This window comes from Quercus lobata, chromosome 6 (assembly GCF_001633185.2).
Source record: "Quercus lobata isolate SW786 chromosome 6, ValleyOak3.0 Primary Assembly, whole genome shotgun sequence".
NCBI classification, from domain to species: Eukaryota; Viridiplantae; Streptophyta; class Magnoliopsida; order Fagales; family Fagaceae; genus Quercus; species Quercus lobata.
This window is the reverse complement of record NC_044909.1, coordinates 1882927-1901614: the sequence shown is the minus strand read 5'-3', so window position 1 is coordinate 1901614 and position 18688 is coordinate 1882927. Positions and strand designations below refer to the sequence as shown.

The following is an 18688-nucleotide window of genomic DNA, read 5'->3' as shown; positions in this document are numbered from 1 at the left end:
TGTAACGTTGGAATCAAGCTGTTGCAGAATTCATTGTGCAATTTGGTCTGGCTTGATCGATCGAGAATTAGACTCAATCGATCGAAATTCAGGCAGAATGTTTTCTGCAGTATTTTCCAACTCAGCCCTAAGCCCATATGACGTGTAGGGTTTTATGTTTTGCCCTAGGTATAAAAGGGAAACCCTAGCCACGTTTTTGTGGTTGCTCTATTTTGCTCTGTGTGTGAATCTCTTGTGAGATTTGAGAGGTGGTTTCCTTCACAGATGCTTAGGATTATCAAGGAGGAGATTTTATTGAGAGCTTGATGATCATTCAGTTGCTGCACTAAAGAGCTAAAAGAAACACAAGCGGGTGTGCTTGTATCTATTGGAGAATCCAAGAAAGAAGGAGTCCATGGTCTTGAAGTTTGCACGTGGTTGTGTCAGTAAGTTTCTACTGGTGGGTAGCAATAGGATACTAGTGGTCTAAGTCGCTATTGTAAAACTTCGATTCTTTCATAGTGGATTCTGGTTTACTTTGAGGATAGCTAGGCTAAATCCTCCTCAGGTTTTTACTGGTGTGGTTTCCTGGGTCATCATATCTTTGTGTTCTTTATATTCTGCACTTTATATTGATATGATTATATGATTGTGTTAACCTAGATCTAAAATTTGGACTAAGTAATCACCTGGCTAATTTACTAGGTTAATTCAGTTGTGTTTTAAGGGGTCAAAAAACAAACAAAGACCTCTACAAGAGAACCAATCTTTGAGGATGAACTAGGGGCTGTCCCATCAGTTTTTTGCCACCCTCTACCTGACGTGAACAGTGCCCAAGGGATGTCATATTAGCTGAAGTCTAAAGGATGATGGAATTCCATTATCTTCCTTAAGACTGTACCTCTAGCAGAAGGGGAGCTGAAACCAAATTATCCAAACCTCAATAAATTGATGCTATAAATGTTTAAAACGTTTAAGACATGATTCATGTTCCAAGCCCATGAATCTTAAAGGGGAAAAATTGGGAACATGTGGTTTGGAGGGCATAAAGGGATCTCCAACGGAACCCCTAAAGTGGACTTAAAGTTTGACACCTGGCTTGGGGTGTTGAAATCTTATTTCTTGGGGGTCCAAATCTCAGTTGTAGCATTAGAATTCGTTCTTGATACATGCCTTAATCCCATTGATTAAGCTCAGCCCCAGAAATCCTGGCATTTAATGCAAAACACTTCAAAAATCCCATCATTACCCAAAGAAGCAAGGCAGTCCCTAAAGTAAATCTCCTACTTTTGACTAAAAATCCTAGGAAGATTAACCTGGATTCACTACCTCTGATTAATCCTAAGTTTTTTGGATTCTTGTTAATTAATGCTTCTCTGAAGCTCCATTATAAAAACATAAGCACCTCAACCCACTGGAGGACAACCACTCCTTCTGAAACTCTTGATTTGCTTGCCACTTTGCTGGAGTTTTAGCTTTTCTTAAGCTCACCACTCATTATCTTTGGCCCACACTCATATAATCTCATATATTCTTTTTCCCCCCTTTTACACAGCCACGACTCATAAATGTCTCCCAACTAATTACAAACAGCCTACTACTCACAAAAAGCCTTGATCTCAATATTAATCCTATCCCACTCACTCAAAACAGCCCACATTCACCTCGTTCATGCCTTATAAACACACATTCACCAAAAATCTTAGTTTAATACTTGCTGCACTGAGCTAGGATCTCTCTCTCCCTTCACACCATGCCAAATAACTTCTTTTTCATCACTATGCAGCCGCTAATATTTACTTATTGTTTTACTATGGGAGGCTATAATGTATTTGAGACTTTTTGGAATTTTTTCTTCATATTAATGTAATGATGGTTAAGAGTATTGTGGACCCTATTGAACAAAATACACAAGAATTTCCTGAAGTTAATGCTTTATTAAATTTATTTAATGATTGAATATAATTTACCATACCGTTGGAGGATTGATTTAAGTTATGATGTTGTAAAAGGACTAATAATATAAAAAACTAACAACATTAATGTGTTTATTGGGCTTTATTGTTGTCTTCTCGTCAGGGTGCAGCTTCTATCTCCTGCTTGGGCGGGCTTACACGAAATCGAAAGCCAAGGCTTTATTTCAAGGGCCCATCATCGAGTTTTGACTTGGCTACTCTATATTCTATTTGGGAACATCAAAATTTTCCCCACAACATAAGTCAAATGCCGAATTACAAGACACCCATAAAATGACAATAAATAAAAAACTTATTTTTACAAAAAAGATCCAACCTTCAAAAACAGAACTCACAAGACAAATGCAAATTACAAGTCACACATAATATGACTTGACAAATACGGAACTTATCTTCAAACAAAGCTAAATTGATAACTTTTTCAAATGACTTTTACTTTTCTAATGTTTGCCTCTTGAATGGTTACATGGTAATCGCATACACCAATTCATTGTACCACACCATGCATATTTTAATTTATCAAATGATACCTAGTCAAATTATGCATATACTTGAGCATGAAGGCGAGGAGTGAGATAAACTTCAAGTGGGGTAGCTTTCGGGTTTGTAAGTCCACCTTTTTCTGTCATGTCCACAGGTTCATTTGATGGGCTTGAAATTTCAAAAGCATGCAACAAAGTAGCAAGTGTGAGTTGCATAACTTGCAAGGCAAATGAGATCCCAGGGCACATTCTTCTACCACTACCAAATGGTATCAATTCAAAATTTTGGCCTCTAACATCAACATCCTTGTGAGTTGTAAGAAATCTTTCAGGTCGAAATTCACTAGGATCCACCCACACATTTGGGTCTCGATGGAGTTTTGGAAGATTAACAATAAGTCGTGTGCCTGCTGGGACGTGGTAACCAACCAAAGTACAATCTTCCATTGACTCGTGTGGCACTAGGAGTGGTACAGCAGGGTATAAACGCATTGTTTCTTTAAGGATAGCTTGGAGATATACCAAATTTTTCATATCTGATTCTTTCACTTGCCTTTCTCTACCAATATGGATGTCTAATTCTTCTTGAGCTTTTTTTAAGGTCTCAGGGTTGTTGAGAAGTAAAGAGAGAGCCCATGTCAATGTTATTGTTGATGTGTCTGAAGCCGCTAAGATAAGGGCCTACAAAAGTAACATAATATGAATTGGTTAGAATGTTAGATGGTCGGCTAAAGCTTTAAGATTTCTAGCCATGGTCCAAGAATCTTTAGTAGCATCAAGAATTCACAAGATAAACCATTATGCACAAGATAATTATCATGAAATTTTTTGAACATTTTTATTCTGTAAAATGAAGTTCCAGATCCATGTTGAATTTTATGTGAGACACGGGGAATACAAATATTCTGTACCACTTTTTGTGTTGTACTTTATGCTCCATTAATTGTGGTATGCCATGTGTTTGGTTTTATTTTATTTCATTTAAAACTTTAATTATTTTATAAAATTAAAAAAGTAAAAACAATATACAACAAGTTGTGATTCATAAAATATAAAGTGGAATACAAAAAGTAGTACAGAGAATTTATATTTCTTACATGGGCCATGCATGTGTTCATCTATTTAAGAAATTTAATTGTTAGTCTACAAAGTCAATGGATCAACTCTACAAATTCAATAGAACAGTGTTTATTATACAAATTATTTTATACAATTTTACAAACACAAAAAAAAAAAAAAAGGTTATAATTTCAGGTTTTTTTTTTTTTTTTTTTTTTTTTTTTTTTTTCACGTGTTAAAAATTGTGTAAAATAACGTGTGTTTAACAAGTTAACCTAATTGAATATATGTAGCAAATGGGATTTTGGAAATATATTATACTATGTGTGAATTAATAGGGTTATCAAAAGCTTACAAGGCATGTAGCTTTGACGATTGTATCAACATCAGAACTGGAAGTCTCATCATCATCAGTGACAATGGATAGCATTACATCCATAAAATCTTGGTGTTCCTTCAACCCACCAGAAATTTTCCTCTGCTTATGCTCCTCTAGCCATTCTTTAGTCACGTCGTCCAATTCTTTTGCAGTTTTCTTCATGGCTTTCTCACGTCCCCCCACGTCCAACCACCTTAGATATGGAAGTGCATCTGAGACCACAAACTCTCCACTCAAACCCATAAAATTTCTCAATGCCTTTCGACACTGATCATTTTTATCATTCTCAACCTTGGTCGTAGCCTTACCAAATCGTTGTCCTACAACCATCCTACATATTATGTTTAGGGCTGTGCACCCTAGCCATCTCTCCATCTCCAATATCACCTTGTTGTTCTTGACCAATAGCTTATGTATCTCTTTTATAGAATCATTTACCTCGGCCTCTCGAACGTGTTTGAGCGTTTCAAGGCGGTGGTTTGAGAGGACCTCTAGCGTGACCATTTTTCTCACTTGGCGCCAGAAGGGACCATAAGGGCTGAACCCAAACAAAGCATAGTTGTAGCCCAAGATTTCTGCAGCTAAACCTTTAGGACGGCTGGCAAAGACTTTGTCATTGGTAGTAAAACACTCTTTGGCTATCTCCCAACTGCTTACTATTATTGTTCGATGCACACCCAACCAAATGGTGAAGATTGGTCCATACTTTTCAGCCATGTTACCCAAGGCTATATGCGCCGGTTGTGACCTTCCTAACTGGTGGAGGTGGCCAATCAAAGGCCAAGCCCCACCAGCTTCAGGTAGAACTGATCTTTGTTTAGTAGCAGTTCTTTGAACTCTTCTTGATATCCATATTAGAAATAATATGAACATGAAAATGGTGAATATGCTAGCCATAGAATTTGTGAAGAATGGGCAGGAGAAGAGCATGGTTGATGTTTCTGGTGAGTGACAATTAATGGTTTTGTGGGAAAATATATATAGCCCAAACGTAGTAAGGAGCTAGGTGGTTCTTACAAGATACGTGGCAAGCAAGCTGAAAAATAAAATTAGACATACAACTAGATAAGATAAGATATACAATATCTCTCATCAAAAAAAAAAAAAAAAAAAAAATACAATATCTATTTGACCCATACTGATAAGATAGATATATAAGATATACAACTAGATAAGATAAGATATACAACATCTATATGACCCATGCTGATAGATTAGGTAAGAAAATATCTCCTCAGTTTTTTCCTCTTTTGTTTTTGTTTTGTTTGTTTGTTTGTTTGTTTGTTTTTTTTTTGGTTTTTTGTTTTTTTTTTTTTTCATTATTTTCTTCTCCATTATTAGACGGTGTAAAGCACAATTGATTGTTTAACAATATACTAGCAAGTAGCAATCACAATCTTATTGTCAAAATTTTCTGTGGACAACACAATAGAAAGGATTCTAAGATAAAGAGCAATTAAAGTAGTCTCTCTCTCTCTCTCTCTCTCTCTATATGTGTGTGTGTGGGTGGGTGAGGGGGGGTGGTTTCAAGATAAAAATTTATTTATTTTTTGTATTTTACTCAGTCACTTTTTAAACAATCATATCATATTCATTATTCTATACTTTATTTTTTTTCACTTTACTAAAATATTTCTTTTATTTATTTGATCTATTAATTTTTTCTTACTTTTCAAAGTACTGCTTTCCTTTATTTCAGTTATCAAAACATAAAAAATTAAAAAATAAAAATAAAAAGAATTTCGGTATCATTTTTCTACTTTAAGAAACAGCTAGCAAGAGACCCCAATGTGATTGCATTAAGTCCCAAGCACGGTAACGTCAATCACAATCACAAATCTTGCTTTACATATTATTTTATTTTTTGGATTCATATCTTTTAGATTTTCTAGGGTTCTTTATCAAATAGATTTCCTTAAATCTTAACTATTATTCTTTAATAATTTAAAAGTCTAGATTTTGTCATGTCAGCATTCCACTAACAATACTCTTAAAATAATAAAATGATGTTGCAAATAAAACAATTAAGATTATTGTTAGTGGAATGCTGACATGGTAGAATCTAGACCTTTAAATCATAAAATGGTGATTAGGATTTAAGGAAATCTATTGGTAGAGTACCCTAGGAAATTTAGAAGATTTGAATCCTTTTTTTTTTTTTTTTTCCTGTTTGTGATTTTCTACAATTGCTGCAGGAGACATATAAGAGTAGATAAATTACTTATGAATATGTTAAAGAATGTTCTAAGTACATTGGTTTAGAAACTATTTTTAAAAACATTTTATAAGAAAATTTAAAAAAAAAATTGTTAATTTTGTTGACAACTTTTAATATTTTCCATAAAAATTGTACCAAAAATTTTATAATATAATTTATTAATAATGGTTTGAAAAAATCTCTAGTACTTTTCCGTTTTGGTTTTTTCTTTCTTTTGTTTGAAACAATCTCTAGTACTTTTCTGAGTCATCTACTTGTTCTGTATAAATATTATTCCATGATATATCATTTTCTTTCTAATAGACTTGTGTGGCTTATATTTAAATGACAAAATTATTAACCCACGAGCTAGGGGAAGAAATAAAACATAAGCAACAATAAATTATTGTAAAACAACAAAGGATGGCCCTCCAAAGAGTAGGAGAGCACAACCTTTTCATGTATAGTTTTGAGCGGCAAGTTCTGAGCGGTAGATATCACGTATATATGAACCCATCATTAATATCATTTTTAATTTCACCACTCACAACCTATCACTTTAGCTAGTTGTAGAAAAAAATGTCTCTAAATTTATTCTTTTGACAAAAGTGGGAGGGCTATGCCCTAAATCAAAAGAACATGTGATTCATGTGAATGCAATGAATATATATCTCGCATGTAAAAAAATTGTTATTGAAAGCTCGAAAATGTGTTGAAAACACAAGAGCTATTTAGACCCTCAAATTAAAGTTACGGCTCAATTGATTTTACTCTAACTTATACTAAGTGTGGAATAGAGTAAATGCAAGCGGATAAACACATAAACTACTCTAACCCATATTCACTATAACATAGTAGTAAACTGAAAGGTAAAAGAGTAAGGAAGAAGAATGCAAACACAAGATAACACGCCAATGTGTTATCGAAGAGGAAACCGAAGAACTCGGCGAAAAACCTCTCCGCTGCATTCCAAGCGGTAATCAATCCACTAGATAATTAGTTGGGATACACGAATAGCAAGAGACCTTCCAAGCCTAATCTACCCAATGCACCTAAGCCCTCCAAGCTCATACTCCAACAAGGCTTCTCGAAACTGTGTCTTGTTTAGCCCTCCGAATCTCGCAATATGCCCGATTGCATCCTCTAAGCCTCACCGGCATCTTTTGGCAAATCCCTAAAGCTTCCTAAGCTCCAAAACACTACCTACACTCTGAAAATGTGTGGGTTGTGTTTGGGTACAAATCTCCTCTTAAGGTATGACAATGGTAGAGGGAAGGAGAAAATGCTACAATGATTTCTTTCTAAAGATGAGTAGCTCTCTCTCTAAAAGATGGGTGTGTGTGTGTGTTGTAGAAAATCTATCTAGGGTTTTTCTCTCTGAATGACTTCTTTTACTTTTGTGGGTAATGAGGGTATATATAGTATGAGTGAAGGGTAAGAAAGTCATACTTAAAAATCCTCCAAGCAGAGAGTCTCACAGGTATCTCGCGGGAAGGCTTTACCTATGAAATAATTGTGAAATTGGCAGCCTAGCACGACTCTTCAGTTTCCAGTCATGTGCTTCTCACATGCCCTTTTCACAGGAACCCTTCTCATAAACTTCTCGCGAGCTAGTCACGAAATGCACTGATCTTCATTTCATGCTCGATTCTTCACCAACTTAATACTAAACCCAATACAATAAAATCCCACAAAATACAAGGAACAAAATTAAAGCAATTACAACACTTTTTGTCATGGAATAAAGCCAACATAAAATATAGTTGTAAATCACAACTTTATAGTTATATTATATGTTGATGTTTTGTGATTGGAAAATTCCATGAAATTATAATTTGAATCAAGTTCGTAACGTGATAAGTTCAAATTGAAATGTTCAAGATGCAACTTAAAGAAGACAATTATTAAGGAATTTGACTGCCCTACAATTAACTAATGAATCCAAAACAGCCATCAAAGATGGAATTTAAAACAAAGGAGAGACGGGGGGAGATATTTCAAGGGTCAGACTTATAAGATACTTTGTTAGAAGCATGTGTTTAAATGATTAAATTTAAAATATTTCAATAGTTTAAACTTTTAGCACAATTAGTAATTTAACATACTTTCTCCTGTCAATGGGGGTAAAACTTGCAACACAAACATGTAGTTTAGAAGGGAATGAGCTTCTTTTAGGGTGATTAAGTTTAGGAGGCAATTATTCCTGCGACCACCTGCTTTGCTCTGATCACCTTGATTTCAAAAAAAAAAAAAAAAAACTTTATCTCTCTTTTTTTTTTTTTTTTTGAGAAAAATCTTCTTAGTTTATATTAGATTATGATACAACATATTGCATGGTAGTGCTAACTTAATGTAATTTAAAAACAACACAATCACAGTTAATTATTTTTTCGTTCATAAAATGTGAAACCCAAAATTTGACATTCTGTGGTGTATAAAAATTTCGATTTCTTATGACCAAATCTCTCTTTGGAGGATCAGATTGAAAAAATTCAAATCTATTTATGTTTGAATAACCCAACATAATGAAGGTGGAGAAATAACCATTTTGCCCTAATTATTAGGCATTGTTATTTCCATTTCACAATAGTAAACTCATAGTGTCCTGCAAAATGGCACGCCCAGCAACAAAGTATAGACAAATCATGGCAAATTTTTGATCAAATCACAATTCTTAGACCTGCACATGAATTATATATTAGACAGTCTTTAATCCATAAAGCTTGGAAGGTGTAGGTGAGGTTTGATGAGAACTTCAAGTGGGGTGGCTTTGTTGTATGTAAGACCAACTGTCTCAGTCATATCAACCTTTGCATTCGAGGGAATTGAGATATCATACATGTGTAGAAAACCAGCCAATGCTAAGTGAACCATTTGAAGGGCAAAAGATATTCCAAGACATACTATTCTACCACTTCCAAATGGGAGCAATTCGAAATTTTGACCCCTAACATCAACATTCTTGTGGGTGGTGAGAAATCTTTCGGGCTTGAACTCTAATGAGTCTGACCATATGCGTAGATCTGTTTGGATTTTCCATACATCTGTGATTAATCGATTGGAACATGGTAACCACCTATAATGCAATTCTCAATGATTCATGTGGTGCTGCTAATCGACCTAGGGGATACAAACATAATGTTTCTTTAACTATGGCTTGGAGATAGACTAGCTTACTGATGTCTGATTCGTTTACAATTCTTTTCTTGCCCACTTTGTAGGTAAACGAATCATATGCTAGTACTCTTTTGAACAATGCATCAATTTTGAACAATGCAAGTAAACACCTCCATGCTTATTAAAAAATATATATGCTACTCTTTTGAACAATGCATTAATTCTAATATTACTAAAAATAAAATTTTAATTGCTTTGTTGAGTTAATATCATTTTGCAGGAGCTATGTTTCAAATGATCATTCTTTAATAGTTTTGTGAGCATCCTTTCTCATTATATGTTATTGAACTCCAATTCTTCAACCTTTTTTTCCCCCTTGAAGTCAATTGATGGGTTTACTTGATTCTTTGTTTTTCTATCAACTCATTCATTTCTCTTCTTGTACTGGCATGTACAATCTGAAGCTAGAGAGCTTTCAAGTGGAACATAGTCAAGCTTCCTCTTATCCATTCTAATTAAATATTTTATTAATTTTAATATAATGTTGACAATGACAAGGCTATGCATTATGCCCATTATTATATGATTTAGCTCATTAGCGTTGTTTAAAACATTAAATCTACAATCTTGAAAAATATATATTAAAATTGAAACTCGTATTTTCTCTCAATGTTTGTAGCTATTCTTACTTTATTTATTATGATTTTGTCTTTGTTGTTTTGTGATATAAGGCAATAGGTTATTGATTCAGGAAAAACAAAATTCTAAAAATGTTTCCTTTTATTTTATTTTATTTTTTCTAACTCTCTAAACTTTATTGAAACAGATGATTAAATGGTATAAATATTTTCCAGGCAGTTTCACACTTCACAAGAATGAAATCATGTAATGTCTAATTTCTAATATATCAATAGTACTATATATTTAAAAATTGAATTCAATTTGAGTTGGAAACCTTATAAATTCAATGTAGTATGTAAAGATAAATTTTAATGTGCAGTGTTTGTACGTTTTTAGACCCCTTAAAATACAAGTTGTTTAACCTAGTTATTTAGCCAAGTGATTACTTAAATAAATTATTCAAATCTAGGTTAACACATTCAAATCATATCATATAAATAATGCGGAAATATAAAGAAAACACGATGTGATAACCCGGGAAAACCAAACCAGTAAAATACCTGGGAAAGATTTAACCTAGCCATCCTCAAGGTAAAAATAGATCCACTATGAAAGAATTGAAGTTTGTACAATAAGACTTAGACCACTAACATCCTATTGCTATCTCGAGTAAAAAACTTACTACCACGACCACGTGACAACTCCGAGTCCACGGACTACTTTTTTCCTTGATCCACTCAAAGGTTTCAAATCATCTTTAAATTCTTTATGCAGCAACTGAAGCGATCACCAAGTTCTTGACATGAATCTTGATCTTGATAACCCTAAGTGTGTATGAAGGTAAACACATCTAGATCTCACAAGAGATTCAACACACGGCACATCAAAGACCTCTAAAACGTAGCTAGGGTTTTTCCTTTTATACTTGGAGTAAAACATAAAACCTTACACGTCAAACTGAGCTTGGGCTGAGTTGGAAAATTCTACAAAAAAATTAATCTGCACGAGGTTCAATCGATTGAGTCCCATTTTCGATCGATCGAGCCTTGCAGATTTAGACCAATAAATCCTACAATCACTTGATTCCAACTTTAACAAATAAACACACTTTGAGCAAGCCTAAACCTAGACTCTATGTTTTGATCATGGTTTGCCAACATAATACATAATGAAGTTCTAATACATTTAGTTCCTAAAGGCATAGAACCTAACAGTGTTCTTTAAGGAAGCCCTGGAGTAATCATCTAGATGCAAGGAGAGCAACAGTATCAACACTGAGTAAGCATAAGTGTTATGATAAGGATTCAACCATGGTGGAGGTAATTAATGGCAGCCATGGAAGCTATAAGATTGGCTAGAGATATGTGATGATTTCAAGTGATACTTGAGGGGATGACAAGCTTCAATGGCACATTTAAAGAGAGAGCTGAGAAGTTTAGACAGTTAAAGTTTTAAAGAGAGAGCTGAGAAGTTTAGACAGTTAAAGTTTTTGTTCATGGAGCTACAAGCACAACATCACATTCTCTACCTATATTTTTAGTTCATTTGCTTGATAGGAATTTTTGGATTGGTCACAATCCACCATTCTTACAACCTCAACTGCCACTGCTGTATTGAGCTCTATTTAACATAAATCAAAAATTTTCTCTTCAAACAAAGAATCAATATTTTTCAAGGTCTTTATTTAATTTCCATTTGCATTTTTTTTAATTGGTAAATTGCACATCACCTTGCTTTCACAGGAAGAGGAAGTATCATTTAAGCTAAAGCCTAAAGCTCATGGGCTCATTATATGATATTTTCCCCTTTGTAAATATTATATAATCTTTAATTTTGTTCCCTTTGTAAATATTATGTAATCTTTAATTTAAACTACGATAAAATAGAAAGAGGTGACTAGAGAAGTAACTCAAATTGCAAGGATTGGCCAAATGATAGTTGACAAGAGAAAAACAAAGAGACAAGGAAAATGGGAATATGACATTCATCTAGATCATTTGGTCCAACGTCTATTTCTTGGATGCAAGAGTTGCAATAGAATAAGAAAAATGAGCGATTGCATTTTCTTCAACATATAATTGATTATTTCTAGACTTATGATTTTTGTGGGAAATATTTTTTTGTCGATTGTATTCTTGAAGCAAAAGTCTTCTCTCATACCAACTAACATTATTAGATGATGTTGTGTTCATAGGCTAAAAGTTTTTTGTAATTTATGCCAAGACTATGGACATACATATTGCCTGGAATGATAATAGGTGATGTCGTGTTCATAGGCTAAAAGTTGTTTATAATTTATGTGTTAAACAAACACATCTTGTTTGGGATTAGAATCTTTACACAAGTTGAATGCAAGGCATATTGTCTAACAATTAAGAGAGCCCAAAAGTTTACATTGTATAAATTGATTAGTTTTTTGCATAGTACAGATTTTTTTTTTTAAAGGAATAAATATAAATAAATTTATCAAGAAGAAATATTTTTGTAAAATTTGATTCTCTAGCATTTTTTTAGTAATTATCAAAATATAAATTGTTACACTTGATGGAAGTCAAAAGTAGATAAGGCATTGCATGTTGCTTGTAGTATAGAAAATAATATTTGTAAATTCTTTGGAATTAGTGAATATAATTGAGTGTGTTTAATGGACTTTGTTTCTAATTTGAGGACAAAGAGGTAGAGTGGCTTAATAAAATATTTAATTGGTCTAGGATCACTATTTTACTCTTAAGCTCAACCTCTTTTTAAATCATGTGGTATTCAAATCCTATAAATGTATAATAGCTCACTGTTGTGATTTGTATAATTTTGTTAGTATTTATCCACCTTTATTTCCAGTCATATCATTTTTTATTGTGATAATTTAAAAAATAGAAAGTAATAAAATGTTTGACGTGGATAGCTCATTATTTCTTGGGGATGAGGTTTCTTTCCAAAAATTGATATGTTGTAATTATTTGAAATGGTTTTTTATTGGAACATGCTTGAACCATATCATTGTGGCTTTTAGATGAATGTTGTTTATTTGACTAATTTATTTATACATATTTTCAACGATTATTTAGAATTAGAATTATCTAATTTGATTGGTTTCAAATGATTGTACCAATAAAAGTGAATATGTATAACTTTCGTTCAACTATCTCGTGCGTTGCACGGGTTAGCGACTAGTTTTTCTTAATTTTCAAGGTAATTGTGGTAGAGTCACTGCCTCATGCAATCATAATCTACAAGGTACATTTTGGTTTATATTTTGGGTTAGAATAAGCCTCTGAAGCAAACAATCTTGGCATCTTGTATTTTATAGCTTAACTTGTGAGATCATGAAGCTATATGCAACAAGGACGCATACACGGACACATGACACCAAACAATCTTGTGTTTTTTTAGCTTAACTTGTGAGATCATGATAAAGCTATGAAGCAAGGACCCATGCACGGAAATGTACACAATAGTGCGTACTAATTAGTAATTACTATACACAAATCAATTTTTGAGAAATTATGCTATCACTTGTTAGTGACTCATGTAATGCACAAGAAAAATTAATATAATACAATTTTTAAAAAATTATGAAATTCAATAAATATAATAATTATTAATAGAAATTTAATAAAATTATGTTTGTATATGCAAATATATATATTTTACTATTTAAAGAACATATATTATGCTATGTATGAGAATAATGACGTGTAAATTTGTGAGATCTCAAAGCCTGGGTAATACAATATTATGAGATTAACCAAAAGTTGAATGTCATCAAGTCTATATGAATGTTATAGATTATAAATTATAGATATGATCAATATATGAAATTTAATTACTATACATTTAAATCAATTTTATTAATCATAATTTATATTTATTTTAAGCTATACAAACTAATAACAACTATCAAAATCATCAAAAATATAACTAAAATAAAAAAGAATATTTTTAAAAATAGAAACAATATGATTCATCATAACTACAAGATCTCATAGATAATCACATACACTTAAAAGTTAAGATTGTACTACCACGTACATTTAGCGAAATGGTTATTTCACAAATACAAAGTTCTTGTGGGGTGGGGAAGGTAAGGGCCGAGTTTCAAGTCTCTAGAAGAAAATTTCACACATATACACTTAGGTTAGGTTAGGTTAGAGTAGAATTTCTATTTTATATAAAAAATAAATAAATTAAAAAAGGAGTTAAGATTTTTAGTGATAACAATTTTTTTTATGAGAATTGTAACAAATATTAATATCCATAACTTACAAATAGGCAATAACCAATGTGTTTTATATAAACTAGGCACTAATCATCCAAATGAAGAGAAAAGACAAAAGCTTAAAATGTTTCTAGATTCCATAGGCATGCATAATTGAAAGAGTCTAACCGGATCAGTACAAATAGCTGGTAAAAATAAATAAATAAAATAAGTAAAGCAATTTTCTTCTAGACACATTTAAGATTTGGATACTCAAATTCCTCTACCAAACGGGCCCTAATTATTGTGGTCCCATGGTTGCATCTGAATTTGGTTTTGTAACTGATTACTGATAAATAAAAAGCTGCTCACAGCTCATCAATGAAAAAGCTTCTCACATAAATGATAAATGTCCTTTTATGCTTATGAACAGTAATCTTTTAAAATCATACCTTTATCTTGATCATTCGTATTTCTCAAAATTTGCATTTGTTTTAGCATAAAAATCAAATCACAAAAAAATTTAAAAAATTAGGGATGTGACAAGCATTTTGCGTTTTTGGGTTAAATAATTTTTTCATCATACTCTTAAGATTTGTCTGGATACCACTTATTTGTTGAAAACTAAAAACTTATTGCTAAAAACATTGTAGTAAAATATTTTTTTAAAGACAAAACATTGTTTACGAACACTATTCACGGGTTTTTGTGCTTAGTAAATGTTGTAATCTCAAATTATAATTAATGCAAATTATTATCATTAACCAAAAAAAAAAAAAAAAATACAAGAGCCTATGAAGCTAGAATTTTACATGTAGCTTAATTGGTTGAAATTTTCCCTCCTCCAACTAATAAATAGAATTAATTTTTTTTTTTTTTTTATAGGAGAGGTTCTCATGTTATGAATTTTTTTTTTAATGGGAGTTGTGAAGTTATTTTTAAAATGACAAAATTTAGTTACAAAATTAGTTGTAGTCTTAGACTATAACCTTATTCAATATCTTTTTTATTAGAACTAATGGAATACTAGACATAATAGTGTACCTCTTATTATGGATCCCAATCCACTGCTCATCTGTGATACACGTAAATAAGAAAAAAAAGAATCATATTTCACTAAATATCTATCTATCATTGCAAGGAAAACCAAAAAACAAATTTCACACAACCAACTTGTGATTCTGAATGATGGTGCATCCAAGGGGAAAACGTTAAAACAACATTGTCTTGAAGGGAAGAAGAACATCAAGATTGGAAATTCAAGGTCCCTACTTGATGTGGAAGTTCTGATAGGCCACAAACTGAATGACCCCTTGTGATAGAAATTAATTAATTAATTAGCCAAATTATTAATTAATCAATTTATCATACAAACGCATGGTGGCACAAACAAATCACCAATAAACTAAATATGCAGCGAAAAATAAATAACACGGTGATTTGTTTACGAATGGGGAAAACCTAACGGCAGAAAACCTAACGGCAAAAACCCTATCGGGTGATTTTTAGGTTACCACTCCCGAAACTCCACTATTATCACAACAAGCGGTTACAAGTAAAGGAATCCAAGTACCTTACCAACCTACAGTTGAACCCTTACCCCAATACTCAATTGGACTTGTTCTATAGTGACAGTTCCCCTTCCGATGCACGACTCCCAAGTACGTGACTAACCAATTGCGTGGATCCCAGTACGCGACTTCAATCACCAACTAAGAAGGTTGTTGGTTGCAAAGTTCTTCAATTCATCCACACGATGAAGATCAAGAAGATGCTTGGTCACAAAACCCTACGGTGCACATACACAGCAACTTCTTCAAGAGAAAGAGATGAACTAGGGTAAGAACTTCCTTTCTGGTCACAATTTGCTTGAACAGAGTTTGCTCAAAGTTTGTGCAACTTGTGAACACTTTGACGGCCCTTAAACTGATCCTTTTATATGTCTAGGGTTAGGAGAAAAGAAAGCCCAAAGACAAATTTATGGATCCCAAGAAAATCATATTGGAATTCTGAAAATCTTAAATCTCGACAGATAGAAGGTGTCGAGTAGGTGTCGAGCACACCGAATGTAGAACAGCTTCCTTAAGCTCGATAGATGTAGCTGTCGAGCCAACTGTCAAGCTTTAATAATTTTGCACTCTGAACTTGTTTTCTTAAACAGACTTGAAGACTTCAATACTTAATCTTGAAACAAGATTTCTTAAAGTATTTAAAGACATCCTAAATCTACCTAAATACAAGTAAAGTGCGTTTTGTCAAAGAATAAGCCAATTACATAAAATCATGACATATGTTCTTAACATGTGAAACACATATGTCCTAACAAGTTCTATTTAATATTAATTATACAATTATAAAAGCTCTATCAGAAAAATAAATTATGGGAATCTAGGCTATTTGATTTGAAAAAGCAGTCAATTGAGTTAGTCATAAACATCACCATATAAAAGAACTTATGTATTACTTTGTTTTCTAGCTTATAAAAAGAAAATGAGGAGTGGCGAAAACCGTGACTACCCTACCTAATTGTGACCACAAGGACCACCAAGCATTTGTTAAGTAACTTTTTTCTTCTATTCAGGAATAACTGAACCCTAGATGCTTCCAATAAAAACATTAAAAAAAAGTCAGCTGAGTTAAGTAATTGTTTTTCTTTCAATGTAAGAAACCCTTGACGTATCCAATAAAAACCAAAAAAAAAGGTCAGTTGAGTTATAAGTTCTTAACTCTCTTTTAAATTAACTTAAGCCACAAACTTTTGATGAACATCAAGTTTTAGATAAGTCTTATATCTAATATACTTTATTGTTCATCATGTCTTAGATAAGTCTTTTATCTAGATATGTATAGTTTGTTGTGGCTCATAGATCAAGACCAATACTTTGACGTTCTAGAATTGTGAGCATACCCTTCGAAGTAGTAAATAAAAATCTAGAGCGTGAAAAATGTTGCATTTTATATTGACTATCAGAAATAAATTATAATTACACCAAACAAACTAGAACTTAATGGACATCAAACCCGCACAGAGGAAAACAAACTTGTGATGCTTCAATCAAATTCGAACTTTTAGACTAGAATTGGATGGGGTGCGCCAGGCCCGAGCAATAGTGCAATGCATGGGCGACGCTTAAGAGCCCCAGCAGCAAGCTACTGTGGTGGGCTCTTCCCCTCAAGAAATAAATTTAATATCGTGTGGGCCGATGACCCACATATCAGATATTAAACTGATAAGAACAGATACTACACTTGATCTTAGCCAAAAGGCCGAGAAAGGTATGCTTTGCCCATCTTCTGATTTTCTCTTTTATACCTCGGCTTTGTTTATTCCTCCTCTCTCTTACACAATGTGGGACTCAGCATTTGAAACCAGCAAGAGTGGAAGCACATATTCAATGTATCTCTCTTATGCACTTAACCAGGAAGGTGTCTTAGCGTATGCTATTATTTGCAGGCGAAGAACCATTACTTAAAATGTAATACAAACTACCTTACAAACTCTCAGAGATAGCAGATAGACTGCGTCTCACTTAGTTACTTACTCAAAAATAGTAGATTTAGATTTTTATTATTTAAATGGGTAGTAGGCTTTGATATCAGTAACACAAACACAAAGATAAAGACATGGAAATATGGAAGAAGACTGCTTCTTGCATTCATTGGGTTCTTGCAAAAGAATTATACTCCTTTTATAGGAGGAGAAATGGAACGAAAGAATATCTATATAGGTGTCCCAATTATTCATGGGCATCTGTATTTTTTCACATTGTATGATTTGGCTAGCACCTTGCTGTTACAATGGTCCACCAAGTTTCACATGTGCAAATCTCATTCCTCCATTTGGTTGATGAGTTTGTAATATTCTTTTTTGTCTAAAGATGACAAAGAGATAAAACTTCTATTTCATTTGCCATTAAAAATAAGTCATACGAGATACGACACATCAAGAGTTTTTCCTGTGGTCATGTCAAATCTTCAACTTTTTTTACTCTGATTTTTAGTTAGACATGTAGTTGATTGGTATTTGAGTACCATAAAAAAAAAAAAAAAATAATAATAATAATAATAATTTGTCAATATTTTTTATCTTCTAGAAATTGAAATTTTAAATCTAAATTTTGAAAAAAACAAAAGAATCGTATTATTTGAGAAAGCAAAATCCCTCTTGCTTTGAAGACACAAATATATCAATCTTCACAAAGGATTATTGAAATCAATAGCCATTGAAGATTAAGAATGGGGAATTATTAACCAATTGATTTTTCAAGCTTTACCAACAAATCAATTGAAGACATGGCCACTAGTATAGCATGATGGAGAAAAAGAGGTAAAAATTCTTTCAGCCATATCAAATTTGGTTCTTAAAGAAAAAGGAAGAATAATTTGCTAAAAATGGAATAATTAATAGCAAGGTGCCAACCATATCATACTCTGTAAAATGATATAGATGCCCATGAATTATTGTATGTATAAATGTTGTAGATATCCAACCAATGGAGGTAGTATAAAAAAAATTATAAAAGTTTTGTAATTCAACTAATACTTTCTGTTATTTCCAATAGAAACATTCAAGGTTTAATTTATCCCTCCCTCTAGGGCCTTTACTACGAAATTATAAAATAAAAATAAAAGTAAACAATACCTCCTCTACCCATATTAGTAGTGACCATAATACCACCTCTA

The 18688-nt window shown here is 32.7% G+C and overlaps 1 protein-coding gene and 1 non-coding gene across 2 annotated transcripts; both read right to left on the bottom strand.

Annotated features, from left to right (window-relative positions):
* Positions 1 to 2229: 2229 nt before the first annotated feature.
* LOC115994370 (cytochrome P450 CYP82D47-like) lies at positions 2230 to 4909 on the bottom strand. The gene is made up of 2 exons (XM_031118496.1): positions 3852 to 4909; positions 2230 to 3118 (listed from the first exon to the last, which is right to left on the bottom strand). The coding sequence occupies exons 1-2, from the start codon at positions 4803 to 4805 to the stop codon at positions 2495 to 2497; spliced, it is 1578 nt and encodes a 525-aa protein (XP_030974356.1). The 5' UTR covers positions 4806 to 4909; the 3' UTR covers positions 2230 to 2494.
* A 12180-nt stretch (positions 4910 to 17089) lies between these two features.
* Positions 17090 to 17285, bottom strand: LOC115951075. The gene has a single exon (XR_004083211.1). It is a non-coding gene; the product is annotated as a U2 spliceosomal RNA (small nuclear RNA).
* Between the last annotated feature and the right edge of the window lie 1403 nt (positions 17286 to 18688).

Coding starts and splice junctions, on each gene's coding strand:
- LOC115994370 (XM_031118496.1), bottom strand. CDS start 4,805: ATGCTCTTCTCCTGCCCATTCTTCACAAATTCTATGGCTAGCATATTC. Junction 3,119..3,851: donor TCGTCAAAGCTACATGCCTT/GTAAGCTTTTGA, acceptor TTACTTTTGTAG/GCCCTTATCTTAGCGGCTTC.